General features: G+C 40.4%; 1 protein-coding gene across 1 annotated transcript in view; it reads left to right on the forward strand.

Annotated features, from left to right (window-relative positions):
• Nucleotides 1-15066, forward strand: part of abcc2 (ATP-binding cassette, sub-family C (CFTR/MRP), member 2) — an 87815-nt gene that overhangs the window by 19441 nt on the left and 53308 nt on the right. The window contains exons 9-12 of the mRNA XM_010863984.4: nt 2857-3044; nt 3493-3670; nt 3899-4153; nt 8124-8189. Of these exons, the coding sequence (XP_010862286.2) occupies nt 2857-3044; nt 3493-3670; nt 3899-4153; nt 8124-8189 (687 nt within the window). The remainder of the gene's footprint in view (nt 1-2856; nt 3045-3492; nt 3671-3898; nt 4154-8123; nt 8190-15066) is intronic.

Below are 15066 nucleotides of genomic sequence, written 5' to 3' on the forward strand. Positions count from 1 at the left end.
CATGTGAAATAAGTAGCCTGCATTATCAGATTAGAATGATTTTTGCTACATGTAGGACAGCTAGCTAGTAAGGTAGGCAGGTAATTGCTATTAGTAGATAGTCTAGTCACAAATGTTCATAATTTAAATACAGAACTTATGTTAAGCAATGAACAGTCTGTTTACACTGATAATAATAACTACAAAGATAGCTGCTACATGACAACAGTGTAGTCTAACTATATCGCTAACGTTTAGCCAGATTCATTGTGAAAACTAAATAAAACACTCACATGAATATGAAACGTGTATTAAAATACATATGAATATCTAGAGCATGGCTATCATCCCACTATTCTTACATCAGATTCACCACTTTTTGCTGCTCACCAGCATCCAACAAACAAGTCTGAAGAATGGTGACTAGATGTCCATGCATGTGCCAATCAGATGAGCATCGATCTAGATGCACCTTTTGCTTTCGCTAAAGTTTGATTTTGAGATGTTTTTAAGTGTGGTAGTTTATTATTAAGTTTAGATAATATTTTAATGAATGACAATGTGAGCTACAACTATTATTTTTATTATTATAGTTTTCAGGTCAGTGTTGGGGTGGCAAGTTGTCACCCCATGCCACCCATGTGACCATGCCTGGGACTGGGTAGAATATTTGCATACACAGTACTGCTTCAGCTGTGTCATATTCAAGGGCTTTCTTGTCCCCTTCTCCACCTTTGTCACCACATTTAAAAGGGTGTGCACAGGGCTGGTTCATAAAGCAGTCACTTAGGGAGCACAACAGCAAGGGGGCCTTGACCACTAATGAGCCTGAACACTGCAGAGTTTTTTCAAATACAATATTTCTTAGGGCCCCAAAAGGCTTGAGCTGGCACTGCATACACGCTTCAAATCCTCCCACAGTATTTCGATAGGGTTAAGATCTGGGCTTTGACTCAATTAATCCCTAATCCTCAATATCTTAATTTCTTTTAACCATTCTGTTGTAACCTAGCTTGTGTGTTTTGGATCATTGACCTGTAGCAATGTCCATGTTCAGTTCAGCTTCAGGTTTTTGACAGATAGCCTCACATTCCCCTCGAGAATTCTGTGGTACGATATGGAGTTCATGGTTGACTCAATCAGTGCTTGACATTAACCTTTTTTGCTCACCAACCACTGTGGCTAGTGGTTTTCCACTTGCTACTCAGCATTTTTACTAGCCAAGATTTTGTTTTTGGGAAATTACGTTTTATTTGATTAAAGTTGACTATGGTGTGCTGCATACTAGCCTGTCTTGTTCACGCAGTCGATCAATGGCGTGCAAGCGCAAAGCAATAAGCCTAACACAAATGGACCAGAATCAAACACTACGTAGATGGGAGTTGTAGGGACGTAGCTTGTAGTGTCACTTACATTGCAATTAGTTTTACATTGTACATAGATTTATAGTATGCCACCTGCCAAAGTGGCTAGTAAGAGTGATTGCGTTGCACACCACAGCTGAATTAGGTGGGTGGGCGAGTGCTAATGTCAAGCCCTGGACTAAATTATGTCAAGTTGATCAGGCCCTTGGGCAACAAAGCATTCCCAAACCCTAATCCCCCCGTCTCCATGCTTTATATCTGGTATGACATTCTTCTGTTCATAGGTGGTGTTTCACTTTCGCCAAACATGGCATCTGGCATTGCGGCCCAACAACTTCGCCTTTGATTCATTTGTCCAGAGCTCATTGTTCCAGTAGTATTGATCTTTACACTGGTGTTATCTGGCAAACATCAGTCGTATATTGATCTACTTTTTTAACAGCAGTCTCTTTCTGAAAGTTGAATTATGCACTTTGACATTGTTAGAAATCGGCCGTTTCGTATAGTGGTTGTAATAATTAGCATACCCGTTTGTCAAGGAAGAGAGAAATCATATTATTTATTGCAGCATTAGAAAGACTTGTTCATGAGGTTATGGACCTGGTCTTCCTTACACAACCTCAATCTCATCTCACTCAATCTCTTCTCACTGTAATGTTGGTTACAAGCTGATATATACATTGAAGGGTGTGTCTACCTAGTAAAGATCAGGTTTCCAAGAGAGTAACCCCCAAGCCAAATGGTCAATGTAAAACATTCCTGGGGTTAGTAGAGCGCAACCTACAGAGAGATAATCTAAACAGAGATGTTTCTGTTGTTCTCATTGACTAGGCCCATTCACCTACAATGAAACGTACATTCACATTGTAGTTGTTAATGCTCAGATTCCACAACATTGACTGGGGTACATTGACTGGGCCTGTACATCTCTAAATGTTACCCTAGGGTTTTCAGAGACTTCTATGAGCATGTTTCAGTCACCACTTGGGCTTAATTGGCCCAGAAGATCTGTCCTTTGTAGATTGCCATTGGTCTGATATTTTTTTGTGTGATTTGTTCAAAATTACTTTTATATTACCTTTATTAATTAATTTAGTTAGAATTGAATGTTTTAACTTTACAGGGGTTGGATTTAATTTACATATGACTTTATATGTGTAGCTAGGTACAACAATGCTGCTATACCAAGATATAAAAGAGATATGTACAATATAATGAGGTCTGACCTTAGACCTATATCCTTACATAAGATAGTGTGTATCTATTCATTTCAATAGATTTTCTTTACAGAGGCTGTCAAAAGTATTCAACCCTTTGGACTTCTCCAAAAAACAATAAAATGTGGATAAAGTCCAAGGGTTTGATGACTTTTGAGATTCACATTGTGTTAAAAAAAGTATGAGCAACAATTGTGTGAATTCTTTGAAAACATCTGTTTTCAAGTGCAGCTACTGTACCTGAATATTTCAAGAGCTTCCAAATCATTACAGTTAAATCTATATACCTGTAATAGGAGGAAAAGGGGGATGAAACAGACAAGACGAAGGAAAAGGAGAAAAAGAAGAAAGAAGATAAAGCAGAGTACCCGGAAGCGTGGCTCATCTCCACACTTGCCACCACATTTAAAAGGGTCCTGTGGGAATCAGCTTTCTTAAAGCTGCTAACGGATTTGTTATCCTTCGTCAGTCCACAATTACTAAAGTGAGTGAACAAGTTATTGTCCCAGTCATGTTCTAATTCTCACTTTTTAATTACTGATCAGATGCTTTGACTGCTAGGCTACATGTTGATATGTTGTGTAAACTACAAAAAATACATGCTATATATCTGTCAGAAACAACATACAGCAAAATTCACCATTAGTAAAGGCTGTACTAGGTGAAATATATAACCTAGCCTGTAATTCACAATAAAAGTAGACTGAGTGAGAAAGAATAGAAAACTAGATTATTTAAGAAACAATATAAATCCACAGACTGTGAGAAAGAACAGTAGCAGTTTTATAAAAACATGAATAATATCCATGCCTTAAATTGTTTGTAAACAATCCACTGAATCCACTCTCCTCTGTATCCATATTTGGATTTTTATCATGGATCTAACCATGGATTTATGGCAACCTATGTTCTCCCTTTAATTGTACTCCTAGGTTGCTAATATCCTTCACTACAGACAAATCCATCTACACATGGACAGGCTACGTTTATGCAGTGCTGCTTTTCCTGGTGACCATCTTTCAGTCTCTGTTCCTGCAGCAGTACTTCCAACGATGTTTTGTTCTAGGGATGAAAGTCAGAACAGCCCTCACGGCTGCTGTGTACAAGAAGGTACATGTTAATGTCATAGGGGTTCCTTCAGAACTGTTATCTATGCATGCCATTACATTGTCTTTTCATCTTAAACAATACAATGATTGGCTAAGTGTTTGTCAGCGCTTATGGGATAGGAAAAGAGGGTTTCAGTGATGTCATAATTTATTGTTAGGCAATTCAGCAAATCTCTAACTCACTATTCCCTTTCTATCTCCTCTCCTCTCTCATCCCCCTCTAACTCAGGCTCTGGTCGTATCGAACGACGCCCGTAAGGAGTCCACAGTCGGGGAAACTGTGAATCTGATGTCCGCTGACGCTCAGCGATTTAATGACGTTGCTAACTTCATCCACTTGCTGTGGTCATGCCCAATGCAGATAGTGCTTGCAATCGCCTTCCTGTGGATAGAGCTGGGGCCTGCTGTACTGGCCGGATTGGCTGTGATGGTCCTCATGGTTCCCATTAATGGTGTTTTGGCCACCAAGTCCAGGACCTTACAGGTAAGGAAAGGACAAGGAAGGAAAGAGGGAGGGAGATTTAACACTTTTTTTTGTTTACTCTACAAACACCAAAAACATTTAAATATGCCTATTTTAAAAATATATTATACCACTGTTAGTATATTGTTTGTGGAGCTTTTTTTCTGAGCCCTGACACTCCACAACAAGGATGAGGAAGTAAATGGCTGGTTCGTTTTTTTTTTGTCTGAATCCACATAAACAGATTTGGTTGTACAAAAAAAAGGGAAATGGACATTTCAATTAGGGGACAGAATTCTTGGCAATGTTGTTTCTAGTGTTTTTGTTTTCAACTGAACATTCTGAGCTTTATAAACTAGTAATAATTCCCAAAATTGAAAATTAGTCAAACTAAGGGATGTTGATGATAGAAAAGTTTTCCCTGAAGCTATATCATTTGTTTATTTCCATATAAGTTTCACTGGGTCCGAGCTATTGAGCATTTTATATTGAAAAATGCTTCATTAACTGCACAAATAAAGGATGTCCATGGTAGAGCAGCTCTCCCTGCAGCTATATTAGTTCATTATTTCCATGTAGGTTTTATTGGGTCCAAGCTATTGAGCATTTTTGACTGAAACACTGCCATAAAATATTAAAATAAAAACATTCTTCAGAAGTACAGAGTGAAAGCAACACCAAGGGGTGTGAACAACGGACTCTGTTGGACTGAATGTTTGCCTATCTGCCCTTATACATCGGTACCAAAATTGTTCTTCAATAATCTTCCAGTAATAATTGGCAGCCATTGTATTTGGCTTTATAAAAAGACATACATTTGTCATTTGTGGAAAGAAAATTCCAACCCTGACCTATAATTTAACATTATCCTGAAGAACTGCTTAAAGACCAAACTGCTGACAGAATCAATCTGCTGACAAGTACAAGTGACATCCAGTTAGTGTACAATAATTACTATGGCAACCGATCTCACACATGTATGAATGACCATACACCTGCAGCCTCTAAATGTAAATTGCTGATAAACCCACGGGCTGATATAAAACAATATGAAAGGAGTGCCTTAATTTAGTTAACAATTAAAAGCAACTGGACCTACTTTTATAAACAAATAAGATTGTATGTCAAATGTCACTCTTGATTTTTACCATTCTAACTCAACAGGAGATTTTTAAGAGTTTGAAGTTTGGGGGGGGGGGCAAGTGAAGTTGAATGTGTTTTTCATGGCTTTAGAGTAGTCCAAGTGTAGTGCTTAGGACAACCCAAACAAGAGGCAAAGTGTTTGAGGTAGGTTCTGGAGATGGCCATTACAATACTTCCTTCAAGAATGATGGCAGTAGACACTGGGCCAAGATGGAGATGATTTGGAGAGAGAGGCGCATCTTCACTGATGACAGTCAGCATACCTGGGCCTAGGCCTCATCACTGTCAGAATCCTGTATACAACCAAACACAAACATTACAACAGGTACATTTTGATTGGCATTATCAATTGTCATCAAGTCATCTGTCCTGCCAACACTTCCCTCCAGCCTATTTTTATTAAGTTTTCACTTTACACCCAGCTTACAGACATCCACTAAATAACATGAATTAAATTAAGCTCTAATGTCTGTCCTAATATAAAAAAATGCAGATGTTATTGCTAGTGTATGTGAGGGAGAGAAATGTTCTGCCTCTTGTATAGAACCCACAATTGCAGCACGGCAAGTTGGCTTAGCATTGTTGCACTCAGCAGTGCAACCCTGTGACATGGACTACAAATGGAGTTAGTTGAATGGCTGCTTCATCTTTTGTTTAGGGTTTTTGTTGTTTTATCTCTTTTTTATCAACCTGCTGGCATACACTGAACTGTCACAGTTAGCATGCAGCCCATCTTTGTTCTGAACTCACTGTGATAAAGAGCATGTGCTCTTTTAAGATATGAGAACTTACAAAGGAGGTGTTGTCGAAGTTACTGGGGTCATCATCAAGCAGAACAGGGATGCCTTGGAGAACAAGGGTACGCACTACTGTCACATCAGGTTTCTAGAAGTGGATAGAACAAATAAAGGTCAAGATTATGCAACCTTCAAAAGTTACAATACAAACTCATTTTTAAAAGTGCATATGAAAAAGTTGCCACCATGTATGCTTAACGGTGCAGAGAACAGTTGCCGATTTGAGTAGTTATTTAAAGATCTAATCCACAGCAAAAACGTAACAAGTCTGTAGTCGACTGACCCTTGAATCAATTTGCTGCACAATCTCAGCCAGGTTCTCTCCAACACTTCCTTTCTTGGACTTGAAGATTGTGACAAAGCGTGGTATGTAGCGGTCAACTGCACCAAAAAAGTCATTCTCCAGGTTTGTCGTAGCTATCCTGTTGAACTCAGCAAACACCTACAAGACATAGAAAAAATATGTGAGTGAGTAGACTGGCTTGAGCCAGTGTGGACATTTTGGAAAACCTTTGGTTACCAGTCCTAAAACTTAAATGCATACTTTATCATAGGAGAATACAAAAAAAGCATATCAATATCAGTACGTACTTGTCTCTCTGTAAAAAGAGCTGGCCAACTCCTTCAGGGTTTTCACTGGAGGTTCAGCCTCCACAATCTCCCATCTCCGCAGTGGGAAGGTCTGGTCCATCTTAGATGCAATGACAGTTCCACATGGGTTCCGTTTTTTCATTTCTTCAACCAAGAGCTTTCTTTCAAACTCTAGTCTATCTTCATTCTGCCCCTCAGGGAGGTCTGGTAAGTAATTGACCTCAGACCTCACTTTAGTGCGATAGATACACATTTTATATGTCAAGCTATTCTTCCAGCCAGAACACCCATCTGGCGAGCCTGGTTCCCCCAGGCAGTGTACAGTGTATGTGAATACTTTCAATTAGTTTTTCAGTCTCGTTAAAGTAGTCAGTTCCATTAACATATTATGACAGAATAAACATCTAAGAAGCAAATAGGTCTAGTAAAAACCAAGAATCCAGGCAAGCCTAGTTCAGCCGGACCGCAATAGAAAGTATTGCCCTCCTGAGATTGGGGTTGAACCCAGGTCACCCACTAGCAAGGCTGTGTTGCTAACCACTACACCACAGAGGTCTCCCTTGAGAGTGTGTCAATATAGCCTCTATCCTCAACAAATCCTTGTTTGCCACTGACCGTTTTAATAGCTTATTAGCCAGTAATAAGCTTTTCCAGTATCTACTAACTTACTGGAATAGTCATAGGAATTGAGCAATTGCTAGCAAGTCTGCCAAAGCTATTACATTTCAGGGCATAAGAACATATTTTTTTCTTTCATGGCATAACAACATACTTTTTTCTTTCATTCGTGAATGACATTGATACAATAACTATCAAGAAAGGTGATGATAATTCAATTTTTCATCAAGTGAAACGACGAGAGAATCGTGGAAATAAAATAAATAAATGTTGTTGTTCACAGCAGATTTGAACTTGAGCCTTCCACATGAGAGGCACTAGCTTTAACCATAACGTCACGGCATTACAAATTTCACCAGTTGCTAAACACTATTGAGCATTGTATTAAACTTACTAACGTTTCCTATTAAGTTTACCTCCACCAGAAATAACGTCTATGAGCCATTAGCTTTTGCCACTGGCCGTTTGAACCGCTTATTAGCCAGTAATAGGCTTACTGGTATCTACTAACTTCTTAAGAGTAATCATAAGAATTGAGCAATTGCTTGTGAGACTGAAGATTAACTTTTCCATGCCAGAAACAGTCGCAATATAATCGTATACAATTTTGGTTTTAGCCAGCAAAGTTTTTGTCAATATGGAATAATTCACAAAATGTACTTCGCTTCGCCTGCAAGGAGATACGAACTCAGGACCTATAGTTCACAAGTCTGCTTCTCTAAACACTATGCTATTTAACAAGGGGTAGTCAGTCAGTCAGTAAGAGACATTCGCTCTTCTTAGTCGGCACCGCTTACGCAGTCCAGCAAAACTAATATTTTTGTCTGTGTCTCTATTTTTAGGTGAAAAACATGAAGTACAAAGACAAACGGATGAAAATAATGAACGAGATGCTGAACGGAATCAAGGTATTTGCTGTTATTATAACTTTTAATTTGACTTAATTTAACAGTCATGGCTTAATAGACATTGCCTATCTTCATTAGTTTTTTCACCCAGCACTAACCAGTGTGTTTGAGGATATATGTTTGACTATATAGTGCTGTGTTTCTCAACCCTGCTCCTGGACACCTGCCCTGCATGTTTTAGATCTCTGCCTGCCCTAACATACCTGATGTAGCCCATGAAGGACTTGATAATGAGCTGATCGTTTGAATCAGGTGTAGGTGTGACAGAGCAGGGAGAGATCTAAAACATGCAGGGCAGGAGTGCGTCCAGGAGAAGGATTGAGAAACACTGATATAGTGTATTATATTATCAAGAGTATTTAAGTATTGGGGACTTCAATTGGCACAATAGTCTAAGTCACTGTCTTGTAGTTAAGCTGCATCCTTGCGACCAGGTATTTAATTTTTATTCAAAGCACATCAATAATGCCCGAGGATCCAGCATAGGGCAATGCAATTTGGCTCGGTCCCGTATGTATGGATTGGGAATCGTTGGAAAGAGTTGCCTTATCATGTTACTGACTCCCTGTGGTGGGCGCCTATGAGTGTAATTGAGGTTGTCAGCTGGGTTACTGGTTTGAATCCCCATACTCATAAGGCAGACTATATTTGCTCCTTTACATTGCTCTGGAGAACAGTGTCTGATAAACAATAAAATGTTTTCATACAGCAGCTACTGAAATTGGAAAATGCTTTATGCTGGAAAACCTTGGTAGAGCATGAGATGGACATGCTATTTCTATGATTTTCCTTACTCTTCTTTAAATCTGCCTTCTTCTTAAAACGTAGTATTTGTGTTTAATTACAGTATTTCTTCAAATATTTAGTATTGCATAGTTTTGTGTAATTGTTATATTATTACGATTAATTATTATTAGGGTTTCAGCAGTTCACTAGTGAAACCCTATTGTGTTGGTATGTATGTTGACAAGGACCATACAGGGGAAAAAAATACTTTTATCAACCACACGGTGGCGCTATTGAGGTTTTTCACATTACCAAGGTCACCATGCTCACCCCATTTGAGATACAGCCTTGAAAGGAACATATTTGCATTTGGGACCCATTAAATCGAGCGTAATGTTTTTTCGGCAATTCTGGATTTGTGAAAAATGCTTCAAACACTACTTCTATTGCTTCAAATGACCAATGTTAAGTATGATTACATTTGGTACACATGATCAGGTTTGTGTGTTTAGTTTATATGAAAGATGTTTCCATTTGGCCATATGGGGATACTAGTGAAAAGGAAAAACCATACATGTAATAATGTTTACAGCTATGGACATGAGTTGGATTTGTGTCCTATTGGAAAAACTGCAATCTGGCAATCAGCTTAATGCTGAAACCCGCTAAATGCTGCTTGCAGCCTTATTATTATTATTATTAGGGTTTCAGCAGTTTACTGCTGAAAACTTACTGAGTTTCTTCTGATTCATTATTATTATTAGGGTTTCAGCATTTTGGATTTTTTGAAAAACACAAAAAAATTAACTCCTCTGGCACAAAATGTCCGATCTTCACGTACTTCGATATTTGGCATCTAGGGAGCATGGTCTTCAAAACGTATCTCAGGCAGACCATTATGTCAAAAAACATGGATGCTATTGACAAATGAACATGGTAGGGGATGTGGTTTTGTACATATATAGACACACTTCCTACAGGGATAATGGTATAATAATGCTAGTATATAAGGACCATACGGGAAAAATTTGTGCAAAGGTTTTTTTATCAAACACACAGTGGCTCTATTGAGGTTTTTCACATAAGCAAGGTCACCATGCTCACCCTGTTTGAGATACAGCCATGAAAGGAGGTAGATAAGTCCATCTTCTAATGAGGAACATATTTGCATTTGGGACTCATTAACTTTGCTTTAATAGTTTGACTCCTCTGGCACCAAATCTCAGATCTTTACGCACTTTGATATTTGGCATCAAGGGACCATGTTCTTCAAATGTTATATCAGTCAGACCATTATGTCAAAAAACATGGACGCTAATGACCAATGAACATGTGAGGGAGCGTGGTTTTGCACATTGATACAAACATCTCCTACACGGATAATGGTATAATAATTCTACTTGGCACATATGTTCACAAGGATTTTTTTATAAACCACACAGTGGTTCCACACATTTGCAAGACACCCGATGCTAAGTATCATTACTATGCCTTATCATTGTAATTGTTGTAACCCTAACCCTTACATGGAGAACTCTTCAGGTAAAGATAGCAGAGTTAGAGGCTTGGCTTCAGACGCAAATATCAGGCAAGGATTATGTTAGTATAGAAATGAGAAAAACTGCCACCATGAAGAAACGATAGTGTAGTTAGCCCCCCGGCACAGCTCCTGCAGCCGGGCAAGAACTTTCTCTTGGTCACTGGGAAGAAATGCCATCAACCAGTTAAACCTGAGTCGTTGCTAGAGCCAACTGAAATTTTCAACAGGTTTTCCCCACTGGAGTTGGAGTCAAGGCCCGAGCCATCTTTGGAGGGGAATGATCTACCGGAAAAACTACCGGAAAACTTTAGTCATCTGCGATTCCATTACCCGCAGTATTAGACTAAAGAATCAGCTGGTGATCGTACACTGTTTACCGGGGGGCAGAGTCACCGGCGTAGCAGAGCCTCTGGGGTTGGTGCTAGCGAGGTTTAAAACTGGCAAGTATAGAGAGTACAAAGATATTGTTATTCACGTAGGCACCAACGACCTTAGGATGAAACAGTCAGAGGTTAGGAAGCAGAACATAGCATCAGCGTGTAAACTAGCTAGAAAGATGTGTCGGCATAGAGTAATTGTCTCTGGCCCCCTCCCAGCTAGGGGTAGTGACGAGATCTATAGCAGACTTGCGCTACTCAATCGCTGGCTGTCTTTTTGGGACTCTCCCAGAAATAGGGCCAGGCCTGATGTGACTCCATCCTAGCTGGAGTGGTGCTCTTCTTTTGTCTAGGAACATTGACAGGAGTCACTATAGCCTCACCATGAGATAGGGTGCAAGTCAGGACGCAGGCTGTTAGCCAGCCAGCTAGCATAGTGGAGTCTGTCGATTGCATAGCCAGAGTAGCTGGTACAGTTTTACCTATTGCCACTATAACTCGTTCCAGGCCGAGAAAAGTTAAACAAGGTAGTGCTAACAATAACAACCTTATTTAGATAAAGCTTTCTTCCACCTCGGTCACAAATAAAAATTACTGTATCACCACGCACCTCAAAATGGGACTCCTAAATGTTAGATCCCTTTCTCCAAAGGCAGTTGCAGTGAATGAATAAGTCTCTGATCATAAACTAGATGTTATTGGCTTGTGTGAACGTGGCTTAAGCCTGATGAATTCACTGCCCTAAATGAGGCCTCTATGTCACATCCTGGCTATGCCCCTAGCCATCTCTGCGCTGGGCTGGGGGCATAGTCAGGACAGGACAGGAGGTGGCACCTCTAGCCACCTCCAATCCGTTTTGGTCTCCCCAATTGGAGGCAGGTGTTGGTGGTTGCCTCCAATTGGGGACCCTATTAAAGTTCCCTGTTCAACCACACCCATGTGGTTCATTTTGGTTTTTGTACCTGTATTGGTTACCCCACGTCACTGGTTGCTGCTTTTGTTTTGTAGTTGTGTGTGTTGCCGTTCTATGTAAGTTCACGCTACCATTGCATGTTTTCGTTTTGCTGCTTCAGTCAGCCCTTTTCTTTCGTTGTGTTTTGTATGTGCTCTGTGTTTGTTTGATTATAAGGGGCAACAACGACTACCTCTGCCTGTACCTGGTTCATTACTCCTGCAACCCATTACACTCTCCTCCTGGCTATACTAGTGATCATATCCCCCATGCATCCCGAAAAGGAGGTGGTGTTGCTAATATTTATGACAGTAAATATAAATTTACTCTCAAACACATCACAGATTTCCATTCTTTTGAGGTTTTACTCATGAAAGTTAACCAGGCTACCAGGTTACATAGCTACTATTTACAGGCCCCCCGGACCATACACAACGTTCCTCAATGAGTTTCCAGAATTATTGTCTAACCTTGTACTCATGGCAGATAGTATTACACTTTTTGGTGATTTCAATAGTCATATGGAAAACGATCCTCTTCAAAAAGCCTTTGAAGCCATAATTGACTCAGAGTTTTATCCAACATGTCTCAGGTCCAACACACCGCCACAATCACACCTTAGATTTAGTCCATGCCATGCCATGCCATCTTCTTCCGCTTCATCCGGGGCCGGGTCGCGGGGGCAGCAGTCTAAGCAGGGATGCCCAGACTTCCCTCTCTCCAGACACTTCCTCCAGCTCTTCCGGGGGGACACCGAGGCGTTCCCAGGCCAGCCGGGAGACATAGTCCCTCCAGCGTGTCCTAGGTCTTCCCCGGGGTCTCCTCCCGGTGGGACGGGACCGGAACACCTTCCCAGGAAGGCGTTCCGGAGGCATCCGAAACAGATGCCCAAGCCACCTCAGCTGACCCCTCTCGATGTGGAGGAGCAGCGGCTCTACTCTGAGCTCCTCCCGGGTGACCGAGCTTCTCACCCTATCTCTAAGGGAACGCCCAGCCACCCTGCGGAGAAAGCTCATTTCGGCCGCCTGTATCCGGGATCTTGTCCTTTCGGTCATGACCCAAAGCTCATGACCATAGGTGAGAGTAGGAACGTAGATTGACCGGTAAATCGAGAGCTTCGCCTTGCGGCTCAGCTCTTTCTTCACCACGACAGACCGATACATCGACCGCATTACTGCAGAAGCTGCACCGATCCGTCTGTCAATCTCCCGTTCCATCCTTCCCTCACTCATGAACAAGACCCCTAGATACTTAAACTCCTCCACTTGAGGCAGGCACTCTCCACCAACCTGAAGATTTAGTCCTTTTACGAGAAATACATATTGTAGATCTAATAATTTCCCCCCCAAATCCTGGATTATCGGATCACTGTCTTATTACAGATTCCTTGATATTCTTACAAGTTCGCTCATCAATGACAGAGTAAATAAATCCACAAACGATCAAATCGAGGATCTAAATTCAACATTGCAAAATACTTTAGATATGTTTGCATCACTAAAAACAAAAGAAATACACAACAAGAAACTTGCTCCCTGGTACACAGACAATACTAGAGCACTCAAGCAAGCCTCCAGAAAATTGGAGCGAAAGTGGCGCTCCACCAAGTTGGAAGTATTCAGACCTTCCTGGATAGACAGTACACTACAATACCGAAAGTCACTCACATTTGCTTGATCAGCTTATTTCTCCAACCTGATTGAGATAAACAAAAACAATCCAAAATGTATCTTCGATACAGTTGCAAAGTTAACAAAAAAGCAACGCTCAACAAGTGAAGTGGGTCTTCACTTTAGCTGTAATGAATACATGAACTACTTTGATGAAAATATCATCACCATTAGAAAACAAATAACTGACTCCTCCTTAAATAGTTATAGTGCCCCAAATCTCAGTTGTCCTGAGAATGTCCTGAACCTTCCTGACCAGGTGTCAATGGGGACACTTGAATTTTCTGAAACCGTATCGCTTGACACATTCACTAAATATGTAATGAGTTCTAAACCCACAAATTGTCAGCTAGACCCGATTCCAAAAAAATTACTTAAGGAGGTATTTCCTGTGCTAGGTCTGCCAATGTTGAAAATAATAAATTGCTCCCTTTCCTCCGGATGTATACCAAACTCACTGAAAATAGCGGAAATTAAGCCTCTTCTAAAAAAAATCTAATCTGGGTCCCGAAATATTAAACAATTATAGGCCAATATCAAACCTCCCGTTCCTCTCAGAAATCTTAGAAAAATGTGTTTCCCAAAAACTGAATGCCTTCGTGAAGACAAATAACATTTATGAAATGGTCTAGTCCGGTTTCAGTCCCCATCATAGTACCGAGAATGCAAATGTCCTTCTAATGGCCTCAGACAAAGGTTGGTATTCCTCAAGGCTCAGTTCTGGGCCCATTATTGTTCTCACTATATATGCTGCCTCTGGCTGATGTAATCCGGAATCACAAGGTCAACTTTCACTGTTATGGTGATGACACAGTTATATATTTCAATGAAGCATGGAGAAGCCCCAAAATTAGCTACTTTGGAAGCATGCGTTTCAGATATTAGGAAGTGGATGACAGAATGTCTTGCTTTTAATTTCAAGAAAACCAGAAATGCTCGTTTTAGGACCCAAGAAACAGCTTTGTTAGCAGATCTCACTGTGAACCTCGACGGATGCATGGTCGTATCCCAAAAAACTGTAAAAAACCTTGGCATTACCCTTGACCCTGACTTCTCCTTTGATGAACTTATAAAATATGTCTCGAGTTGCTTATTTTCATCTTCGAAACATTGCAAAAATCTGAAACTTTTTATCAAAAACTGATGCAGAAAATCTAATCCATGCTTTTGTTACTTCTAGACTACATTACTGCAATGCTCTGCTTTAGGTTACCCTGAAAAATCAATAAATTCAATTAGTGCTGCACACGGCTGCTAGAATCCTAACTAGAACAAAAACATTTGAACACATTACTCCTGTACTAGCCTCTTTACACTGGCTGCCTGTTAGGGTTAGGGATAATTTTAAGGTTTTATTGTTAACCTATAAATCAATACATGATTATTGAAATGATCCAGCCATACATACCTACACGTAACCTACGATCGCAGGGCCTTTTCTCATAGAGCTCCACTACTGTGGAATGATTTGCCATTTAAGGTTTGAAATGCAAACTCAGTCCAAACAAGTGTCTACTAAAGACTCATCTCTACAGCACGGTCTATGATTAGGTGTAGCCTGGCTCAGGGATGTGAAGGTGACCAGAAAGGCTTGATACTGTCCACCATTGCT

The sequence above is a fragment of the Esox lucius genome, chromosome 6 (genome assembly GCF_011004845.1).
Source record: "Esox lucius isolate fEsoLuc1 chromosome 6, fEsoLuc1.pri, whole genome shotgun sequence".
In the NCBI taxonomy this organism is placed as follows: domain Eukaryota; kingdom Metazoa; phylum Chordata; class Actinopteri; order Esociformes; family Esocidae; genus Esox; species Esox lucius.